This window comes from Acomys russatus, chromosome 12 (genome assembly GCF_903995435.1).
Source record: "Acomys russatus chromosome 12, mAcoRus1.1, whole genome shotgun sequence".
NCBI classification, from domain to species: Eukaryota; Metazoa; Chordata; class Mammalia; order Rodentia; family Muridae; genus Acomys; species Acomys russatus.
In genome coordinates this window covers 38925218-38944004 of record NC_067148.1, presented here as the reverse complement: position 1 = coordinate 38944004, position 18787 = coordinate 38925218, and the positions used below count along the sequence as shown (strand labels likewise).

Genomic DNA, 18787 nt, shown 5'->3' with positions numbered 1-18787 from the left:
ATCTTTCTAGCCACTTTTACACACCACAAAGTACAATTTTTCTCCACAGTGCTTAGAACTTCTGCAGTGCACACTTCATACTCCTCGGTTGGACACTTAATGGTGCTTAGCTTTTTGCCATTATAAACAATACCACAGTAAATATATATCTTCAAACCCTTTTGTCCAGCTTCAGCTGACTAATGCTATGTGTTACATTGCTAGAAAGTGAACTATCAGGTCAAAGTCATATCTTTCTCAGGAAGGACACAGGGTCTTTCTCTACTTAGTTTTATTCTGGCCTTAAACTTTCCATTCTCCTGCCTCTTATATAATACTGAAAACCGAACCTTGGTCCTCTGCATGAGCAGCTAACCCCTGAGTCCTCTCTCCAGCCCTTGGTTGTTGTTGGGCTTTCTTTCTTTGTAATTTTTTAAATTTATTTTTGGTCTTTCTGTGCAAGGGACCAGGTTTATGCATGCCAGGCAAATGCTCCAGCACAAGCTATATCTCCCACATTTAAAGAACCCATTTCCAGCCAGTCATCTTGACTCACATCTTTAATTTTAGGACTTGGGAGGCAGAGGCAGGAGGATATGAGTTTGAGACCAGCCTGGTTTACACAGTGAGCTCCAGGACAACCAGGAAAAAAAATTTCCATTTGTAACATTTTTTGTTTGTTTTTATATTTTGTATTTTGAGGGGTGGGGGCTGAGACAGGGTTTCTCTGTATAGACCTGGCTGCCTGGGACCCATTCTGTAGAGCAGGCTGCCCTTGAACTCAAAGAGATCTTCCTGTATGTACCAACATACTTGACTCTTAAGGTTTTTGATATGCATTGCAAAAAAAAAGTTATGCCACTTCAGATTTTTGGCACAGGTGCATATGGGCACCCAGGACTAAATTATCATTATTTTTTTTTGAGACAGGGTTTCTCTGTATGGTCCTGGCTATCTGGAACATGCTCTGTAGAGCCAAGTGGCCTTGAACTCAGATCCACCTGTCTCTACAAGTGCTGAGATTAAAAGCATGCACTACCACACCTGGCTAAATAATATTTTTAAAGGGAAATTTTACATGACAATTGTCGTAATTTTACCATTTTAGCTGATTTCCATACATGTTTCACTGCAGTTAAATTATTCATATTACTCCATAATTGTCACCACCATTTGCCTCCAGAACATCATTCCAAAGGGAAGCTGACATCCCTGTCCTCCCACACAGGCCAGTAGGCCTGGTCTCTTACTTTCTGTGCAAATTAATGGGGCTACACCCATTGTTTCACGGCAGTGAGCCTTTATGATACTGTCTTGTCGTTCCTTTTGTGTCTGGCTTCTCTACATGACATCATATTTTTGGGGTTCATCCATGTTTTGATTTATACAGTACGTCTTAACTTTTCTGCTTTTTTTCTAAGACAAAGTTTCTCTGCGTAGCCTTGGCTGTCCTGGAGCTTGCTCTGTAGACCAGGCAGGCTTGAACTCACAAAAATTTGCCTCCCTCTACTTCCCTAGTGCTGGGACTAAAGGCGTGTGCCATTTACCCTGGCTATTTCTTGATTTTTTTTTTTTTTTCGAGACAGGGTTTCTCTGTGTAGCCCTGGCTGTCCTGGACTCACTTTGTAGACCAGACTGGCCTTGAACTCACAGCGATCCGCCTGCCTCTGCCTCCTGAGTGCTGGGATTAAAGGCGTGCGCCACCACGCCCGGCTCTCTTAATTTTTTTTAAGGCTGAACCATATCACTTTGGAGGGGCATGTGTCTATAACATAGTAACTGCGAGGGCTGGAGAGATGGTTTAGCGGATAAGAGCACTGGCTGTTCTTCCAGAGGTCCTGAGTTCAATTCCCAGCAACCACATGATGGCTCACAACCATCTATAATGAGATCTGGTACTACCCTTTTCTGGTGTACAGGCCTACATGCAGGCAGAACATTGTATATATAATAAATAAATCATTCTTTAAAAAAAAGAAAGATAGGAACCGCACAAACAGAAAAGGCTGCAGAAGCTTTCCCACGTCCATCTCTTGCCCAGGGCTTGGGTTTTACTGGTGATACATGGGCCTCCTAAGAGGTAAGGGGATAGAGTAAGGCCCTGATTCAATTCCCAGCACCATGAAGGGGGCCAGGGTAAAGAATGGTGCTCTCTCTACCAAGATCTGTCCCATGGGGGACTCTTGCTTGCTTAGAACTTCCTGGGGCCAACTGAGGGTCACATCTACAGGTTTCTTTTTATAGCTGAATGAGAGAAGACAGAACACACATTCATCTAATTAGGTGGTCAGATGAAGGAAAATATCCAAAGGGCAGGTTGAAATGGTCCCTTTACAAGGAGGGAGGTTATTTCCAAAGACTTAAAAACAGGCAATCACAGACCATGCAATCTAGAATTTCTCTCAAGGGTGCAATTTACAGGCCCACAGATGTGAACTCCTCCCTCTGCCCCCTTCTCTCTGCCCCGTTCCCATCGTAAGGTCCTGCAGATAAAGGAGGCAAGCCAGGGGCGCAGGCAGGGGAAGGGAAGCTCACCGTGAGCAGAAATGGGTAGGTGTTGTTTCCCAGTTTCTTGAGCAGGCTCTCCTGGAGCTGAGTTGGGGCACTCATGGCCCCCACGGGAGGGTATACCTGGATCCGAGAAAAATACAGGTCCCTGCGGAAGGTCAGGCCAATCACATCGATGTCCTCCTGGCCATAGCGGAAGGCACAAGTCAGAGTGACATACACTGGGAAGAAGAGGCAGGCAAGTTAGATTTGGTCCACCTCACAGGCCCGTCTGCCTCAGCCACTTCCACTGGGCTGAGCCAGCAACAGAGTGACCACACCACGCTGTCTGTCCCAGGATGCCAGGCTCTGCTGGCTGGGAGGAATGGGGGCTGAGAGAATAATACTATGCAGCTGGTTGACATTATCCTAAATAGGACTATCATGGAATAGGAGGCACCTCCGTGGCAACCATGGTATTTTGCTAGGATAGGAGAAATCTGTGCACAGGGCTAGCAAGATGGCTAACTGAGTAAGGTGTCTGCTTCCAAGCCTGGCAACTAACATTCAATTTTCCAGGACCGACATGATAGCAGGAGGGAACCAACTCTCCACAAACTGCCCCTGGACCTCCACATGTATACCCACCTACATACATACATACACACAGAGAGACACACAGACACACATGCACACTACGTAAATAAAAATGTAATACAAAAAAAAAAAATATGTGGATGAAACTGAGCAAGGTGGTGCACATCTGTAATCCCAGCACTCGGGAGACAGAGGCAGGAGGATTTCTGTGAATTTGAAGCTAGCCTGGTCTACAGAGTGAGTCCAGGACAGCCAGAGCTACACAGAGAAACTCTGTCTCAACAACAACAACAACAACAAAAAAGAAAATATATGTGGACAGACAACATGTACAGTCCACCCTCCCTCCTCCTGGTCCACCAGCTTTGAGATCTAAAGTTGGACGTCTGAAATGGTGCTAACTTGCTTGCTTGGGTTAGAGAGGGCAGGATGTCTGGCGAAACAGACAAACAGTGCTGGAAGCAAAACAGACACATGCCTGAGCCATATGGAGGCTGAGGGAACAGCCAAAGGCTCGGGCCAGGCAGGGAGACAAAACCGGATGCTGGAAGTTTCACTTAGAGTCTCTTTGTGCATTGTTCCGGAGCGCGTCAAGCATTCTCTAAATCACCACTTCCCAGAATTCCATCTGATTAAAGGGAGCCTGTGCCCAGTGTAGGAAAGTTCACTTTAAGATCTTTGAAGACAGGAAGTACACAGCTCTCCACCGTAGTAAGGCTGGTTGGGAAGTGGTACCTCAAGTCCCCTTGGCTTTGGCCAAGAATTCTCTGCATCAGTTCTGAGGCCAGCTGCCCTGTAACTGCTGACTCAGACCAACCACTGACCAAGGGTGCATCCTTCCTTTGAGGTGAGCACTTGAGAAAGGTGCCCACGGCGAGACTGGATCTCTGCCTCCTCCCACCGAGCTGCAGTTTCCCCTGATAACTGAATGCCTGAGTGGTAAAGGGTGGGGGGGGGGGTGCGGGGGGGGGGGGGGGGGACGACTGGTTGGGTTCAAATCAGAGATCTGCAGAGAACCCAGGGAGGTGGGGGAAACAGAGGTCAGCAATGTCCTGTGCTCCCATCTCACCCCTGACACTGTTGCCAGCCCACACCTGACATATTCCAGTGGGTACATCCAAGGTTTAGAACAATGTCTTGTGGTTGCCAGTAGCAACCACTCCAAAGGCATATTTAGAATGGAACTGAGTCAGCGACATTACCATAAACATAGCTCGAATCTGTTCTAATTCAGTTTTTGCAACTGTCATTAGTAACAAAATGGCTTGCTGCGCACATCACAACTGCCGGAGAGCTCAAGGGCATGGTGATACTGTAGTACAAAACTTTGCAAGGAAGCCCAGGAATAAACTCTGGGTTTTATTCCCTTGGCTCTCAGAAGGCATAGTTTCCTCCTACTCATAGATAACCTTCACTGACTGTCAGGAAGATGGGCAAGGAGACTAGGCCTTTTCTGCAAGGAGGATGGGCAAGGAGATCAGCTCACCTTTCTTCCCCTTTACAAGCTCAGGATCCACCAGAACAACACCATCTAAACCAAGAGAGAAAACCAAGAGAGTGAGATCAGGAAAACTTGAAAACTCTGGGCAATATGGCGTCTTCTGTTTTTATTTTGGTAGTGGGATGTTGAACCAAGGTCTCATGTAGCCCACTCTGGCCTTGGACTTGCTATACAGCTACGGATGACCATAAACAAGTAATCCTTTCTCCAGGCCCGATTCACCAACCAGCTTGTTTGCTTTTTATTGTTTTTTATTTTGTTTTGCTTCTCTGTGTAGCCTTGGCTGTTCTAGATTCGCTTTGTAGACCAGGCTGGCCTCGAACTCACAGCACTCCTCCTGCCTCTGCCTCCCTAAAAGCTGGGATTAAAGGTGTGTACCACCATACCCAGCTGTTTGGGTTTTTTTGTTTTGTTTTGTTTTTAAGAATAGCATTTGTTTTGGGGGTTGGAGAGATGGCTCAGCAGTTAAGAGCACTTGCTGCTTTTGCACAGGACCTGGGTTTGGTTACCAGAACACATGTGGTGCCACAAACTGTCCATAGGCTTCAGTCTCAGGAGATCCAACACCTCTTCTGTCTTCTGCGGGCTCCTGTGTGCATATGGTGCACACACATGCACTCAAGCCCACATGCTTACACACAAAATAATAAGAATAGTAATTTTTTCCCAGTATTCATGAGGCAGAGGCAGGGGATCTCAGTGAGTTCGAGGCCAACCTGCTCTACAAAGAGTCCAGGACAGCCAGGACTATGAGAGAAACTCTGTCTCGACAAACCAAAACCAAAACCAAAAACAAATTAAAAAGCCAAGAATAGTAATTTTAATTTTTTAAAGATTTATTTATTTATTTTATATGTTTGAGTGCTCTGTCTTCATGCACACCAGAAGAGGAAATCAGATCCCATTATAGATGGTTGTGAGTCACCATGTGGTTGCTGGGAATTGAACTCAGGACCTCTGGAAGAGCAGCCAGTGCTCTTAACTGCTGAGTCATCTCTTCAGCCAAAGAAAGCCTTTTTTGTTTGTTTGTTTTTGTTGTTGTCTTTGGTTTTTCAGAACAGGGTTTCTCTGTGTAGCCCTGGCTGTCCTGGGCTCACTCTGTAGACCAGGCTGGTCTTGAACTCACAGAGATCTGCCTGCCTCTGCCTCCCAAGTGCTGGGATTAAAGGCGTGCACCACCAGCACCCAGCAAGAGTAGTAATTTTAAAAATGTGGTTCTGGGATAAGACTGGTTGTCAGTCTTAATATCAAGCATCCTACCCACTGAGGACAGTTTTATTCTCAGTGCTTAAAACTGCCAATTTCCCCCATGCTTCCTCCAGACTTTTGATAGGGAAAGGCTTATCAAGCCAGAGGAAGTTACAAAGCTAGCACAGAGGGTTCCGATGCGCTTCATGCAGTTGCGTCCCGTGCTTACAGCTTACACACTTACAGCGCTAAACGAGAACACGGGCAAGCACGCAATGAGTGTGTACAGTTTTGTTGCTACTTCATCACAGACGGAGGTCTGTGTGATTACCACAATCTAGACTTAGAATTGTCCTGGCGTTGCAAAGCTCTCCTTTGGGCTCTGTTGTGCCACCATCCCTGCCCCCACCATCCTCAGGCCCGGGCAAGCACTGTCTGTAGAATGTTGTCATCTTGAGAATGTTGTATAAGCAGGGTCATGAAGTCTGTACCTCTTTGAGATTGCTCTTTTTTTTTTTTTTAATAAGTTGTTGCAGGTATCAATAGCTCACATTTCACGCTTTCCTTCCTTCCTTTCTTTTTCTTTTCTTTTATTATTTTATTTTATTTTATTTTTTTGAGAAAGGGTCTCTGCTATATAGCCCAGGCTAACCTCAGATTCTCATTTCTCCTTCCTCAGCCTCCCAAGTGCTGGGATTACAGGTACATCCCATAATAACTTGATTCTTGATTTTTTTTTTTTTTAAATGATTCAATAGCAGTCCATGGTATGGACATACCACAGTTTGTTTAACCTTATTCACCTAATGAAGAGAGATTTTAGTTTTGGTTTGGAGCTGCTGTGAACAGCCACATCCAAAAAAGGTTTCGTATGTGCAGTTTTCACTTCTCAATAAATACCCAGGAATGCTGTTATTGGGTCATATAGTAAAGAAATGTTTAGTTCTTAAAAAACTGCCAAGATGGACTGGAGAGACGGCTCAGTGGTTAAGAATACTGACTGTTATTCCAGAGGTCCTGAGTTCAATTCCCAGCAACCACATGATGGCTCATAACTATCTAGGCCTGCAGGAGTACAAGCAGGCAGAACATTGTATACATAACAAATAAATAAATATTAAAAAAAAAACTGCCAAGATGTTTTCCCAGTGGTTGCACCACTGTACAGTCCTACCAGCAGCCCACAGCGGCTCAGGTAGCATCCTCAGCATCATTGGCATTATAACTGCCTGTTCTTTTGACCTCTTTCTTTGTGCATTTGGAATTTTGAAATGTATTGATTTGTGTCAGGAAAACATACGTATTTCCTACATATAATTGGATTCCTGGGTGTTTCCTAGAGTCTGGATGGCTCTGGAGATATAAGAAGTGGCCGACCCAGAAGCGTGCTCACCTGACAGCATGTACAGAAGCTATTGACAGCGGCTTTTTGGTACTGCCTCCCTTAGGCTCAAGCATTTCAAGTTGTTTGGTTTTGTTTTGTTTGAGACAGGATTTCTCTGTGTAGCCTTGGCTGTCCTAGACCAGAATGGCCTCGAACTCACAGAGACCCACCTGCCTCTGCCTCCGGAGTGCTGGAATTCAAAGCATAGGCCACCACACCCGGCAGCATTTCAAGTTTTAAGATAAAGACAGTTGCTGTTGTCTCTGGCTTCTCAAACCCATTTACTTTAGAATTCTTCTCACTAAGGTGTGGTGGCGCACGCCTTTAATCCCAGCAGTTGAGAGGCAGAGGCAGGGGGATTGCTGTGAGTTCGAGGCCAGCCTGGTCTACAAAGCAAGTCCAGGACACCCAAGACTACAGAAAGAAACCCTGCCTCAAAAAACTAAAAAAAAAAATATATATATAGAATTCTTCTCTTGCTCAAAGCCTCCTTTGAGTCTTTTTGTGTTTCCTTTGCATCAGTTTGAAGGTATGTCTATCATGAGGGGAAAATGTGGACACAGGAGGTTGAGGCAGCTGGCCATATTGCATGCCCAGTTAGGAAGCAGAGATGAATTTGTTTCCTTTAGTACTGAAGATTGAAGCCAGTGTCTTGGACTAGGCAAGTGGTGCTGAGCTACAAACCAGTCCTTTAGTTTTTTTTAAATTTGAGATTATTAGTGAGATTTATTTTTTTTAATATTTATTTATCTATTTTTTGTTGTTTGTTTTGTTTTGTTTTTGTTTTTGAGACTAGGATTCTCTGTGTAGCCCTAGCTTCCCTGGAGCTCACCCTATAGACCAGGTTGGCTTTAGTACATGTAGATGGTATGCATACATATGTGCAGGCAAACAACCATATACATAAAATGGAACAAATCTTTAAAAAATCCATCTCAGCCAGGTAGTGGTGGCGGCACACAACTTTAATCCCAGAACTCAGGAGGCAGAGACAGGCAAATCTCTGAGTTTGAGGCCAGAAGGGGGCATTGTATACCCTGGAAATGGAGTAACAGTTGACTGTGACCTGCCACGTGGATGCTGGGAAATAAACTCGGGTCCTCTGTAAGAGCAGCTAGTGCTCTTAACCTCTGAGCCTCCATCTCTCTAGTCTGAGATCCATCTCTTTGTTTGTTTTTTGAGACAAGTTCGACTGTCCAGAAACTCACTCTGTAGACAAGGCTGGCTTTGAATTCACAGAGATCCATCTGATGCTGCCGCTCCTGAGTGCTAGGATCAAGGCGCGTGCCACCTTGCCCTACTGAGATTCTCCTTCTTTTCTTTTATTTATTTATTTATTTTGGCTTTTTGAGACAGGATTTCTCTGTGTAGCCTTGGCTGTCCTAGACTAGCTTTGTAGACTAGGCTGGCCTTGAACTCACAGTGATCCGCCTGCTTCTGCCTCCCGAGTGCTGGGATTAAAGGTGTGCGCCCCCACGCCCGGCCTAAGATTCTCCTTTTCAATGAGGAACCAGCATTCTGATAACTTAAAGAAAAGCTGACACTGAATTTTCCTTCAAACTCAACTTACCTACAGGCTCTACTTGGCTGACGTGGTCTATGTAGTCTCTCTTCCCCAGATAGATGGTCACCTGCAGGAGGAACAAAAGCATTCACTTGGAGGCCAACAGCCCCAAAGTGTTTGCAGCTGTGTTTTTCTCTTCCTCTTATTCAGTGCTGGGACTCAAACCTGGGCCCACATGCATGCGAGGCAAGGCAAGCACTCTACTCTTTCCATTGGTCCTCAGAAGAGGAGGCACTTGGCTCCACAGATGCTCTGTAGCTTCCTTCTCTCCCTGTGGAGACCATGGTTCATTTCCAGTGCTGTGCACAGTCTTCCATCCCTATATGACCTCCAAGGAATTCTTTCCATCCATATGGATGGTGGGAATTCTTCCCACTCCGTTTTCTCCTCCTCTTCTCATCAAGCCCAGGTCTGCACACAACCAAGTAAATGTGACAGGCCGACCCCTGCGTTAGTGGAAGGTCATGCCTATGGACACAGTCGGCCCTCTGTTTCCAGTTGTGTGCCGAGAAGCCTTGTCTCCTTTGCTCTGACACTTCCTGGACTAGGCAATGAAGTAGGACTTCCAGAAGAATACCTGGGAGCCCATCAGGTGAGTCCCGCACAAGCAAACCAGCAATCACACGCTGAGGAAGGAGGAGGTGGAGCGAACGGTGGGAGCACTATCCATGCTCCTGGTAGGTGGTCTCTGACTCCTCAGCTGTTCTGTAGGAGAGCAGGGGCTGCTTCCCCACTGCTCACTGCTCTACCAGAAGACCTCAGATGCCGTGGGGGTGAGTGTGGAGGATGTAAAGCAGTGATCTCCAACCTTCCTAATGCTGCGACCCTTTAATACAGTCCCTCATGTTGTGGTGACCACCCCGCCCACCAACCATGAAATTATTTTTGCTGCTACTTTGTAGCTGGAATTTTGCTATGGGTATGAACTGTAATGTAAACATTTGTGTTTTCTGATGGTCTTAGGTGACCCCTGTGAAAGGGTCCTTTGAATTCCATCGGGGTCATGACCCACCGATTGAGAACCACTGCTCTAGCATGTTCTATATACCTTTCAGCCTTTCCAGTATTTACTGCAGCCTTTGGGACATAGAGGGATTCACTCAGTATTTGCTAAGAATGCCAACGAGCAGAGCTATGCGCCCTGGCTAGGCCCCCTGCTTCTCAAGGCCTCTCAAGTACACAGTGTTATTGTGTCAAACAATCTAAATGATTTTTTAACATTAAATTGTGTCTTAGTCTCAATCCTCTACAGTGTATTATTTGTCCCCAAGTGGGACCATTTGCACGACTGATGTTGAAGGTGGTATTAAGCAAATGCCCAATCTCTGTTAATGGAGAAGACCCAGTAAGAGGCCTTGCAAATCTGTGCACAGTGTTTCTTCAGACCTCATCAGCTAAGGAAGGGAGCTGGGCTTGGGACATAGATGCAGGCGCATACACTGCAAAGTGTGCTGCAGCAGACGCCAAGCTTCACCCTCTAGACCACAGCTCCACTCTGAGGCTAGCCTGGCTGACTCACCCAGTGAACTCCTGGCCCTTTGCTTTCTATGTAGGATGGACCCAAGAGTAGAGAGAGAGAGAAGAGGGGGAGCTGGCATTTGTCTCATGCTTGCCTGCCTGGCATGGGGCTGGCACATTCTTCTGAGCATGGTCATGGTTCCTGGCAGGTGGGCCCTGTTGGCTTCTGGGTTCTGAGATCTGCTAGATACACTATCTCTTAGCTTAGGGAAGTATCTATTCCCAGGGCTACAGGCTTGGTCCAGACTGGATGGGACTAAGGTTCCCAGCAGTGGTACACCACGAATGTCTCCCAGAGTTTTACTCTCCTCAAATCCACCCCTTCTGTTCTTGCAGGAACCCTAACATGTGGCTACGTCCTAATTCATAGGTGTATCTGTCTCATCCCTCCTATGGATTAGCATCCAGTTTCTTGAAGGTGGTCAACAGGAGCGATCCTTACCTCTAGGCTCCAGGCCCCTCTGGTCTCACCTTGGCCCTGGCCATGGCAACTCTGTAATAGTCCCATCATAGTTGAACCTCTCTGGCCCTGCTGTCTGCACAGCGAGGAAGGACTTTCATCCATGTCTCTAGCTGAGGAAGCCCTCCCTACCCATGCTCCAAGAGCACATTTTGGCACTACAAGTCCCTGGCATCTCAGCATGCTCTGGCTGCCTCTGTGTTGTTTTAAAGCAGAGTCTCTGGGTCTGTAGCACTGTGTAACCTGGGCTGACTGCAAACGCCTTGTCATGCATGGTGGTGCAGCACTCACCTTTAATCCCAGCACTCAGGAGGCAGAGGCATGCAGATCTCTGAGTTTGAGGCCAGCCTGGTCTACAAAGAGGGTTCCAGGACAGCCAACGCTACACAGAGAAACCCTGTTTTGATAAGCCAAAAACCAAACCAACCAACCAACCAAACAAACAAGCAAAAACCTCCTGCCTCGTCCTCCCAAGTGCTGGGATGGCAGGCACCCCCATCATGCCTAACGTTGCAGCCTTTGGTACCACAGGAACAATAGGAATGTGCACCCTCTCCCCATCACATGTCCCACCTCCTGACTTCCAAGGCTATGGGGGCTCCAGCACTGTGGGTCTATGGAGATGAAAGCTCTCCAATTTTCTATCTTGGTTAGAGGTAAGTGCTGGGGCGGAGGCAGGCAAAGGGCGTGGGAGGGAAGAAGCGAGGGGAGCTCCATCTTTGAAGGAGGCGCTACCTGAGCAGAGCCAGAAACAGCCGCTCAAGCAGGACAATGGGCAGGAATGGCTCTCTGGGCAAAAGAGATGGGCAGGTGCGAAAGTGAAGAGAGGGTTTCTGGAGTCAGCAATGGCCTCCTTTGCAGCAAGTGGATACTGAGTGAGGGCAAAATCCGAGACAGGAAAGGTCTTGAGGACCCAGGTCTGAGGCACCCAGAAAGATTCCCTGGCACAACCAGGATGCCACTCTAGACAATCTGATCATTCCAAACTCAAAGCAACTCTAGGAGATGAGATTAGCGCTGTCTCCTATAGCCACTGAGATCTGGGTTCTGCAAGGAAAGGTCAGGCAGGCAGCCTCTTTATGGTGGGAAAGGGAGGGACAACACTGAAGAGTCTCTAGGAAGGTGAAGATGGGGGAGCAGTTTCTTCTCTCAAGCTTTGGCTGGAGACGATGGAGGCCAACGGTAGCTATTGATAGCCATTATTAAGATACAGGATATCAAGACTTTTTTCTTTTTCCTTTTTTTGGTTTTTTGAGACACAGGGTTTCTGTGTAGCCTTGGCTGTCCTGGACTCACTTTGCAGATCAGGCTGGCCTTGAACTCACAGCAATCTGCCTGCCTCTGCCTCCCGAGTCCTGGGATTAAAGGTATGCGCCACCATGCCCACCTTTGTCAAGACATTTTTTATTTTATCACATGAGACAGGGTCTATCTATGTAGCCCTGGCTGTCCAGGAACATGCCATGCAGACCAGGCTGGCCTCAAACTCAGTGAGATTCACTTGTCTGCCTCTTGACTACAGGGATTAAAGGCAGATGCTCTCAAGCCCCACCAAGGCCTCTTCTCGCACTCTGGAAGACTGGCAAAGAGAACGGCTTCAGTTCCTGTGCAGACTGGATGGGACTAAGTTCCTCAGTGGTGGTACATCGTGTGCCTTACCCAGGGGCAAGTGGTCCTAAACTCAGTTGGGAGGAGGACCACTTGTCTACTGGCCTGGAAAGAAACAGGAAGGACAGGGACAGGTGGAGAAGGGTGGTTGTGTAAAGCCAAAGGACTTCTGGCAACCCACCCACAGCCAAGCATATCATCTTCCTGGCTAAAATAGCAAGTCATGCTCGGGATCCACTGTCTGTCATGACCACTGTCCGTCATGACATTGCATGCTAAGAGGAGGCCAGCCCTAATGGGTGATTCTTTGTCCCCCTTCTCTTTCTTCCTCCAGCCTTGTCTGTTTTTTTACTTTAACATTTTAAAAGAATCTATTCAGTTCACTTTGGTGTGTGTGAATGTTGTGCGTGCATGCATGTATGTATGTGTACTATGTGTGTGCCTGGTACCTGCAGAAGCCTCTGGTGCCCTGAAACTGGAGTCGTAAGTGGCTGTTAGTTACCATGTAGGTGCCAGATCACGTGCAAAAGCGACAAATGTTGTTGTTAACTGTTGAGCCATCTCTCCAGCAAGACAGCCACCTAGCTAACCTGTATGACTTTCTTTCTCTTTAACAAGTGCTTTCTGTGTAGCTCTGGCTAGCCTCGAACTTGGGCTCCTCATGAGTACTGGAATCAGAGGTTGGTCTCATCTCATCTCATCTGCTTCCTGCCTAAGGGTCAACCACCTCACGGTTCTGCCACCAGGCTGGCCCCATTGTGCTGGATTGGATCCTCAAACCGGGAGCCAAAAATGAACTTGAGGCGGGAGGGGCTCCCACCAGCCTCAGGATACCGCAGAAGAGAGAATCACAGAGAAATGGCTGCAGAGGCCAGGCACCCCATGAATGGGGCACACAGGGCTTGCCCGTACACAAAACACAAAACATGAATTAATGGATTTTCTTCCATTCTGACCCTGACACCAGCAAAAAATTAAGTATGGCCTGGTAGCACGTGCCTGGAATCCTAGTTTCTCAGGAGGCAAAGGCTGGAGGAGTCCAAGTCCAAGTCCAGCCTGGGAAACTTCATGAGATTCTGTCTCAAAATAGTAGTGAATAAAATTAGAGTTGGTGATATGTATATATGCATACATATATAAATATATATATATGTATATTGTGTGTGTGTGTGTTAGGGTGCTAGTCTAGCATATATGAGGCCCTAAGTTCAATTCCTCAGTACCAAGAAGAGGGAGGGAGGGATGGAGGAAGGAGGAAGGGAAGAAGTAAATGTATTTCTTGTTTCAAACAGTGTCTGTTTAGGGACCAGGTACATTTCAAGGAGGCACGGCCATAGACAGCAGATGTCTGTTAGGCATTAGTGGTGGGGAATAGTAAGTGATCAGGAAACCTGGCACAAAGTGGTTCGTTTTCTGTAGGAGGCAGAGATGAAAAGAACTGGACAGACACAGTGGGAGTAAGAGTTCGAGGATGCAAAGATATGGGGCACCAAAGCTATAACCTCAAAGAACTTGATGGAAATGATGACACTTGATGGAAATGATGACACTTCCTGCCAGCAGAGGAGTGTGCACGCCGAGGGTACGTGTGACGAGCCTGGTTCCTCTGTGAGGCGCCGTAAGGAAACCAGCCAGCAGAACAAGGCAGAGCAACACTGCCCATTAGGTACCTGCTAGATACACTGCTAGTCTTTCAGTTTGGCTCTCAAATTGGCCTGTGCTGTCACACATAACACATTCCCACAATTCAGTGAGGGAGAGAGTAGCAAGTATGGGGCTGAGAGACGGTGGGCTGTAGCATCCACCGTTGCTCCTCAGTCTTCTCTCACTGATTGTCCATCCCATGGACACACAACTTCCCTAGGCCACATGGTAGGTGGATGTTAATCACGGTTATGCTTGACAAATGTCTGCTCCCTAATATTCTTACAATAGCTCCTGAGAAGCGCCTCTCTTCTGCGCCACTTACCGACTTGTCCCGAGCGACCTTCTTGAAGATGACGTGGGATTTGTTGGTCTTCACAGAGGCTGCCATGTTGTCTGTCAGAGGCTGGAGGGCTGGAAAAGCACAATGATCCCAAAGATAAAGTTAAGGATATTCTGGACATAAACTCTACTCCTGAGACTTCCTCATTTGGACATTTCCTCCCGCAGGCCCCAGCATCCTTGCTTGATCAAATCAGCTCTCTGATTGGTTGTACGTCACTGCACTGTGCATTTGAAACATATTTAGCTTTTTATTTATGTGTATGTGTGCCACATGTGCACAGATGCCTGCAAGGCCAGAAGCTGGAGTTCTAACGTCCCCCTGACATGGGTGCTGGGAACCAAACTCAAGTCTTCTGGAAGAGCAGCAAGTGCTTATAACTGCTGAGCCATTTCTCCAGCCCCAGTGCCCCCCCCCCCCCCCATCCAAATGGGCTCTGTGTAAACCTGGCGGCCTGGTACTCACTGTGTAGAGCAGACTGATCTCAAACTCAGAGATCCATCTGCTTCTACATCCTCAAGTGCTGGGGTCAAAGGTGTGTGCACCGCCACTCCTGGCCCAGTTTATGTTTTGGTGTGTTCTGTTTTTCTTGCTAAGCTTCAAACATTTCATTGAACTTCCTCAGCTAGATTCTAGTGAAGTTTTGCTTTTTCTCATTAAATGTTAGTGTCCTGATTTGTCAGGTTGCATCTAAAGTGCTTTCATGCCAGGTGTGGTGACTCCTACCTACAAGCTCAGCACTCAAGAGGCAGAGCTGGGATTGCAGAAAATTTGAGGTAAACCTGGTCTACATAGTGAGCTCCAGGGCAGCCAGGGTTACATAGTAAAACTCGGCCTCCACAAAACCAAAGAGCTCTGATCACGTTTGGATCCTTTCTTTTCCCCTTCTCTTCCTCCTATTTCTCTTGTCTCATTCTGTAGCCCAGGTTGGCCCCAATCTGGCAATCCTCCTGTCTAGTGTACCACCACACCTGGCTTTTCTGTGCCTTAATGGTAAGCACACAGAAAAATGTTCCTGAAACATCCCACAGCATGACTGTTCCCCAAATGCAGTTGCCAGGGGTATATGAGAACCTCACAGTTCCAGCAGGCAGCCCATTCTTTCCACTCAACATATCTGTTCCCTCTTCTTCGGCTGGCGGATAGTCACGGACATCTCATGGTCTGGGATTAAATGCCCACAAGTTTTCTTTCCAAGCAAAATCCTACAGAAGCTAAAGGCAGCGAACACCAGCATTCTGCCCTGCAGAAGCATGCCTGTCCTTGTTGTCCTCTGTGTCCACCCTGGTTTCTGAGAATGCCTGGTTTGGCGTTCACTTACCTTGTTTCGATCTGTCACCAACCAGTTGGGATGGCCAGGGAGGTTAGGAGAAGGTCCCTCTGCTTTCGGATGGTGAGTAGCCAACCCCTGCTTTGAGGCAACTGGTAAACTCCTGCCAGATGACCCCACAGGGCAAGGGTGAGGCCCCTGGCTGCCACGTGGGGGATTTGTAGGGATCTGTGAGGATGCCCAGCACTGAGATCTCAGTCTCTAAAAGCAAAATCAGATTTGTGGAGCAGGAATGAGATGGGATTAGCGAGATGGCAGATTGTCCATGTCAGCAGTTCTAAGCATTAGCTGGGAGCTCCAATCTTCTCAGAGGGCCCCAAAGATGCGCGAGCCATCCAGCTGGCCTGAGGAAGGTGCAGAGAGGACCAGCTAATTGAACGCTTTTTTTTTTTTTTGTCCTAAACCTCTTTAGGTTCTGGAAATAGATGGCTTATCTCTTTGTGCCTCAGCATCATCAGGAAGGGGGATGTTCGAGTGACAGACTTGATTAAGCTCAGCAGGCATTAAGATATTATATAAAGAAAAAGGTCAAGGAGAAATGTCAACCTGGGGCTGGGCTGCACGTGTCCCTCTTCTTCATATCAACAGTCCTGATGGGCCCTGTGTACCCTCCTACATCTTTTTTTTTTTTTTTTTTTTGGTTTTTCGAGACAGGGTTTCTCTGTGTAGCCTTGGCCATCCTGGACTCACTTTGTAGACCAGGCTGGCCTCGAACTCACAGCGATCTGCCTGCCTCTGCCTCCCATGTGCTGGGATTACAGGCGTGCGCCACCACGCCCAGCCCCCTCCTACATCTTTACACATCCAGTATGGGTCCACACACTACCTGGGGTTCCCTGGACAGTAATGACTCCACCATTGATGGGCATCCATCTCTACTTTGCAGGCCCTTCTCCATACTGGCACACGCAGCCTTAGCCCCGCCCATCAATTCCTCTGCTGGGGAGATGCTGTCATTCTTCACGTAGACAGACTACATGTGTGGAGCATGGGTGAACCTTCTACCTGGCTCTTTCCAAGTCTGGTCAGGTGTCATTTCCTCAAAGAAGTCCTCCCAGGCATCAGGACCAGGCTGCTTACCAGGCACAGTTGCCGTTCACTCTTACTAAGGTCTCTTCTTATTAGACTCTGAGCCTGGGAGGCAGAATGTCCACAGCATTGTTTCCCTTACTTTCCAGGGAGCAGTCCATGGTCCCAAACACTCAGGGAATGAAAGTCTGGGATGCAATGGCCACTAACTCACCTATATAGTGGGCTTATTGTGATACCTGGGAAGGGGGGTATGGTCAGCATCTGTCCCAAAAGCTGGCAGCTTTCTGTCCAGTCTGGACAACGCCTGCCAGGTCCTGGTCTTATTTCTCACCACTCTGCCCATCAAACAACTGTCTGCTGCCCTCTGCTTTCTGTAACCTCACCTCTTTTCCTTCTTACTTTTTGCTGCTGCTCCTCCCCCTCAGCCTCCAAGACGCAAAACTATGATTATTCAGGACTCCACGCACTGAGCAGGTCCCTGCACAGCAGCAGCAGCTGATGGTTTAGTGACGTATTTGCCTTGGTGATGGATTTTGGGACAGTAAGTCCCACATCTCTTCTTGTACGTCATTCTGTTCTATTTCATTCCCTGTCCCCCACAAGCTCTTCCTTGTGCCCCCTTTATTTAGTTTTGCCTCAAATTGCCAAAACTTTTAATTTCCAATGGAAAACCTTATGTTTGTTTGCATTATTTACTTTGAGATAGGTTCACGCTTACATACTTTTGGCTGGCTTACAACTCAAAGCCCTTCCATCTCAGCTTCTTGAGTCAAAACTTTGTCTTTCTCTCTTTTTGGAGACAGATCTTACCACGTGACTCTGGCTAGCCTGGAACTCCCTATATAGACCAGGCTAGCTTCAAACTCCAGTCTATTTGCCTCTGCCACACTGGTGCTGGGATTAAAGGTGTGCAACCACTGAATGTGGCAAAAATTTTTTTCCAAAGATTTATTTTTAGGGGCTGGAGAGATAGCTCAGAGGTTAAGAGCACTGGCTGCTCTTCCAAAGGTCCTGAGTTCAAGTCCCAGAGCCTTACATGGTGGCTCACAACATTTATAATGAGATCTGGTGCCCTCTTGTGGCATGCAGGAGTACATGCAGACAGAACATTGTATACACCATAAGTAAGTCTTTTTAAAAAGATTTATTTTTATTTGTGTTATGTGTATGAGTGCATATATGTGCATCATGTACTTGCTGGTGCTTGCCTGGGCCTGAAGAGGGGGTCCAATCCCCTGGTACTGCAATTACAGATGATTGTGAGCCTCCATCTGAGCACTTAGAACTAAACTCAGGTCCTTTCCAAGAGCAGCAAGTGCTCCTAATCACTAACCCATGTCTCTAGGCACAACACTTTCTTTTAAAATATGTTTATTTAATGTGCATGTGTGTGCTGTAGAGCATGTCTATGGGCAATATGTATGCAGTACCTACAGGCCAGAAAAGGGCACAGGATCTCATAGAGCCAGAGTTACAGTGTGAACCTTCAATGCTAATACTGGGAATCAAACTCATACCTTCGGCAAGAACAGCCAGTGTTCCTGATCACTGAGCCATCTCTCCAGCCCCAACATTTTTTTTTTTTTTTTTTGGTTTTTCGAGACAAGGTTTCTCTGTGTAGCCTTGGCCATCCTGGACTCACTTTGTAGACCAGGCTGGCCTTGAACTCACAGTGATCTGCCTGCCTCTGCCTCCCGAGTGCTGGGATTAAAGGCGTGTGCCACCACGCCCGGCTTCAACATTTTTTTAAACAGAGAAATACTAGCTAAATGTAAAAGGAATGATAAAGGAAAACATTATCCAACAAAGTGCAATTGTATTAATCCTAGCTTTTTAGTTTTGTTTAGTTCCACACCCCCAACCCCTTTCCTTTTTGACCTGGAACTCATGGCAATCCTCCTGCCTCAGCCTCTCGAATGCTAGGATTATAGGTGTGGACCACCAGACTTGACAAGTTTCTGCAGCCAGGATACTGTGAGTCCTAGAGAGACTGCTCTTTTAGAGAGAGGCAGTAACAATCCCACTTCCTAGTGCTCCCAACCTAGACCCCCCACCCGGTACCTCATCCCTGCCCTCGGTTTGGTTTTTCTGACTTAGGCTTGCCTTGAACTCATGGTCCTCCTGCCTCCCCTTCTGGAGGAAGTAGCCAAGG

The 18787-nt window shown here is 47.2% G+C and overlaps 1 protein-coding gene across 1 annotated transcript in view; it reads right to left on the bottom strand.

The window, feature by feature from the left end:
• Sag (S-antigen visual arrestin) overlaps positions 1-16137 on the bottom strand; it is a 43586-nt gene extending 27449 nt beyond the window's left edge. Inside the window, exons 1-5 of the mRNA XM_051154274.1 lie at positions 15595-16137; positions 14256-14344; positions 8707-8767; positions 4550-4594; positions 2515-2708 (exon numbers count right to left, since the gene is read on the bottom strand). Of these exons, the coding sequence (XP_051010231.1) occupies positions 2515-2708; positions 4550-4594; positions 8707-8767; positions 14256-14321 (366 nt within the window). The 5' untranslated portion in view covers positions 14322-14344; positions 15595-16137. The remainder of the gene's footprint in view (positions 1-2514; positions 2709-4549; positions 4595-8706; positions 8768-14255; positions 14345-15594) is intronic.
• Positions 16138-18787: the final 2650 nt, after the last annotated feature.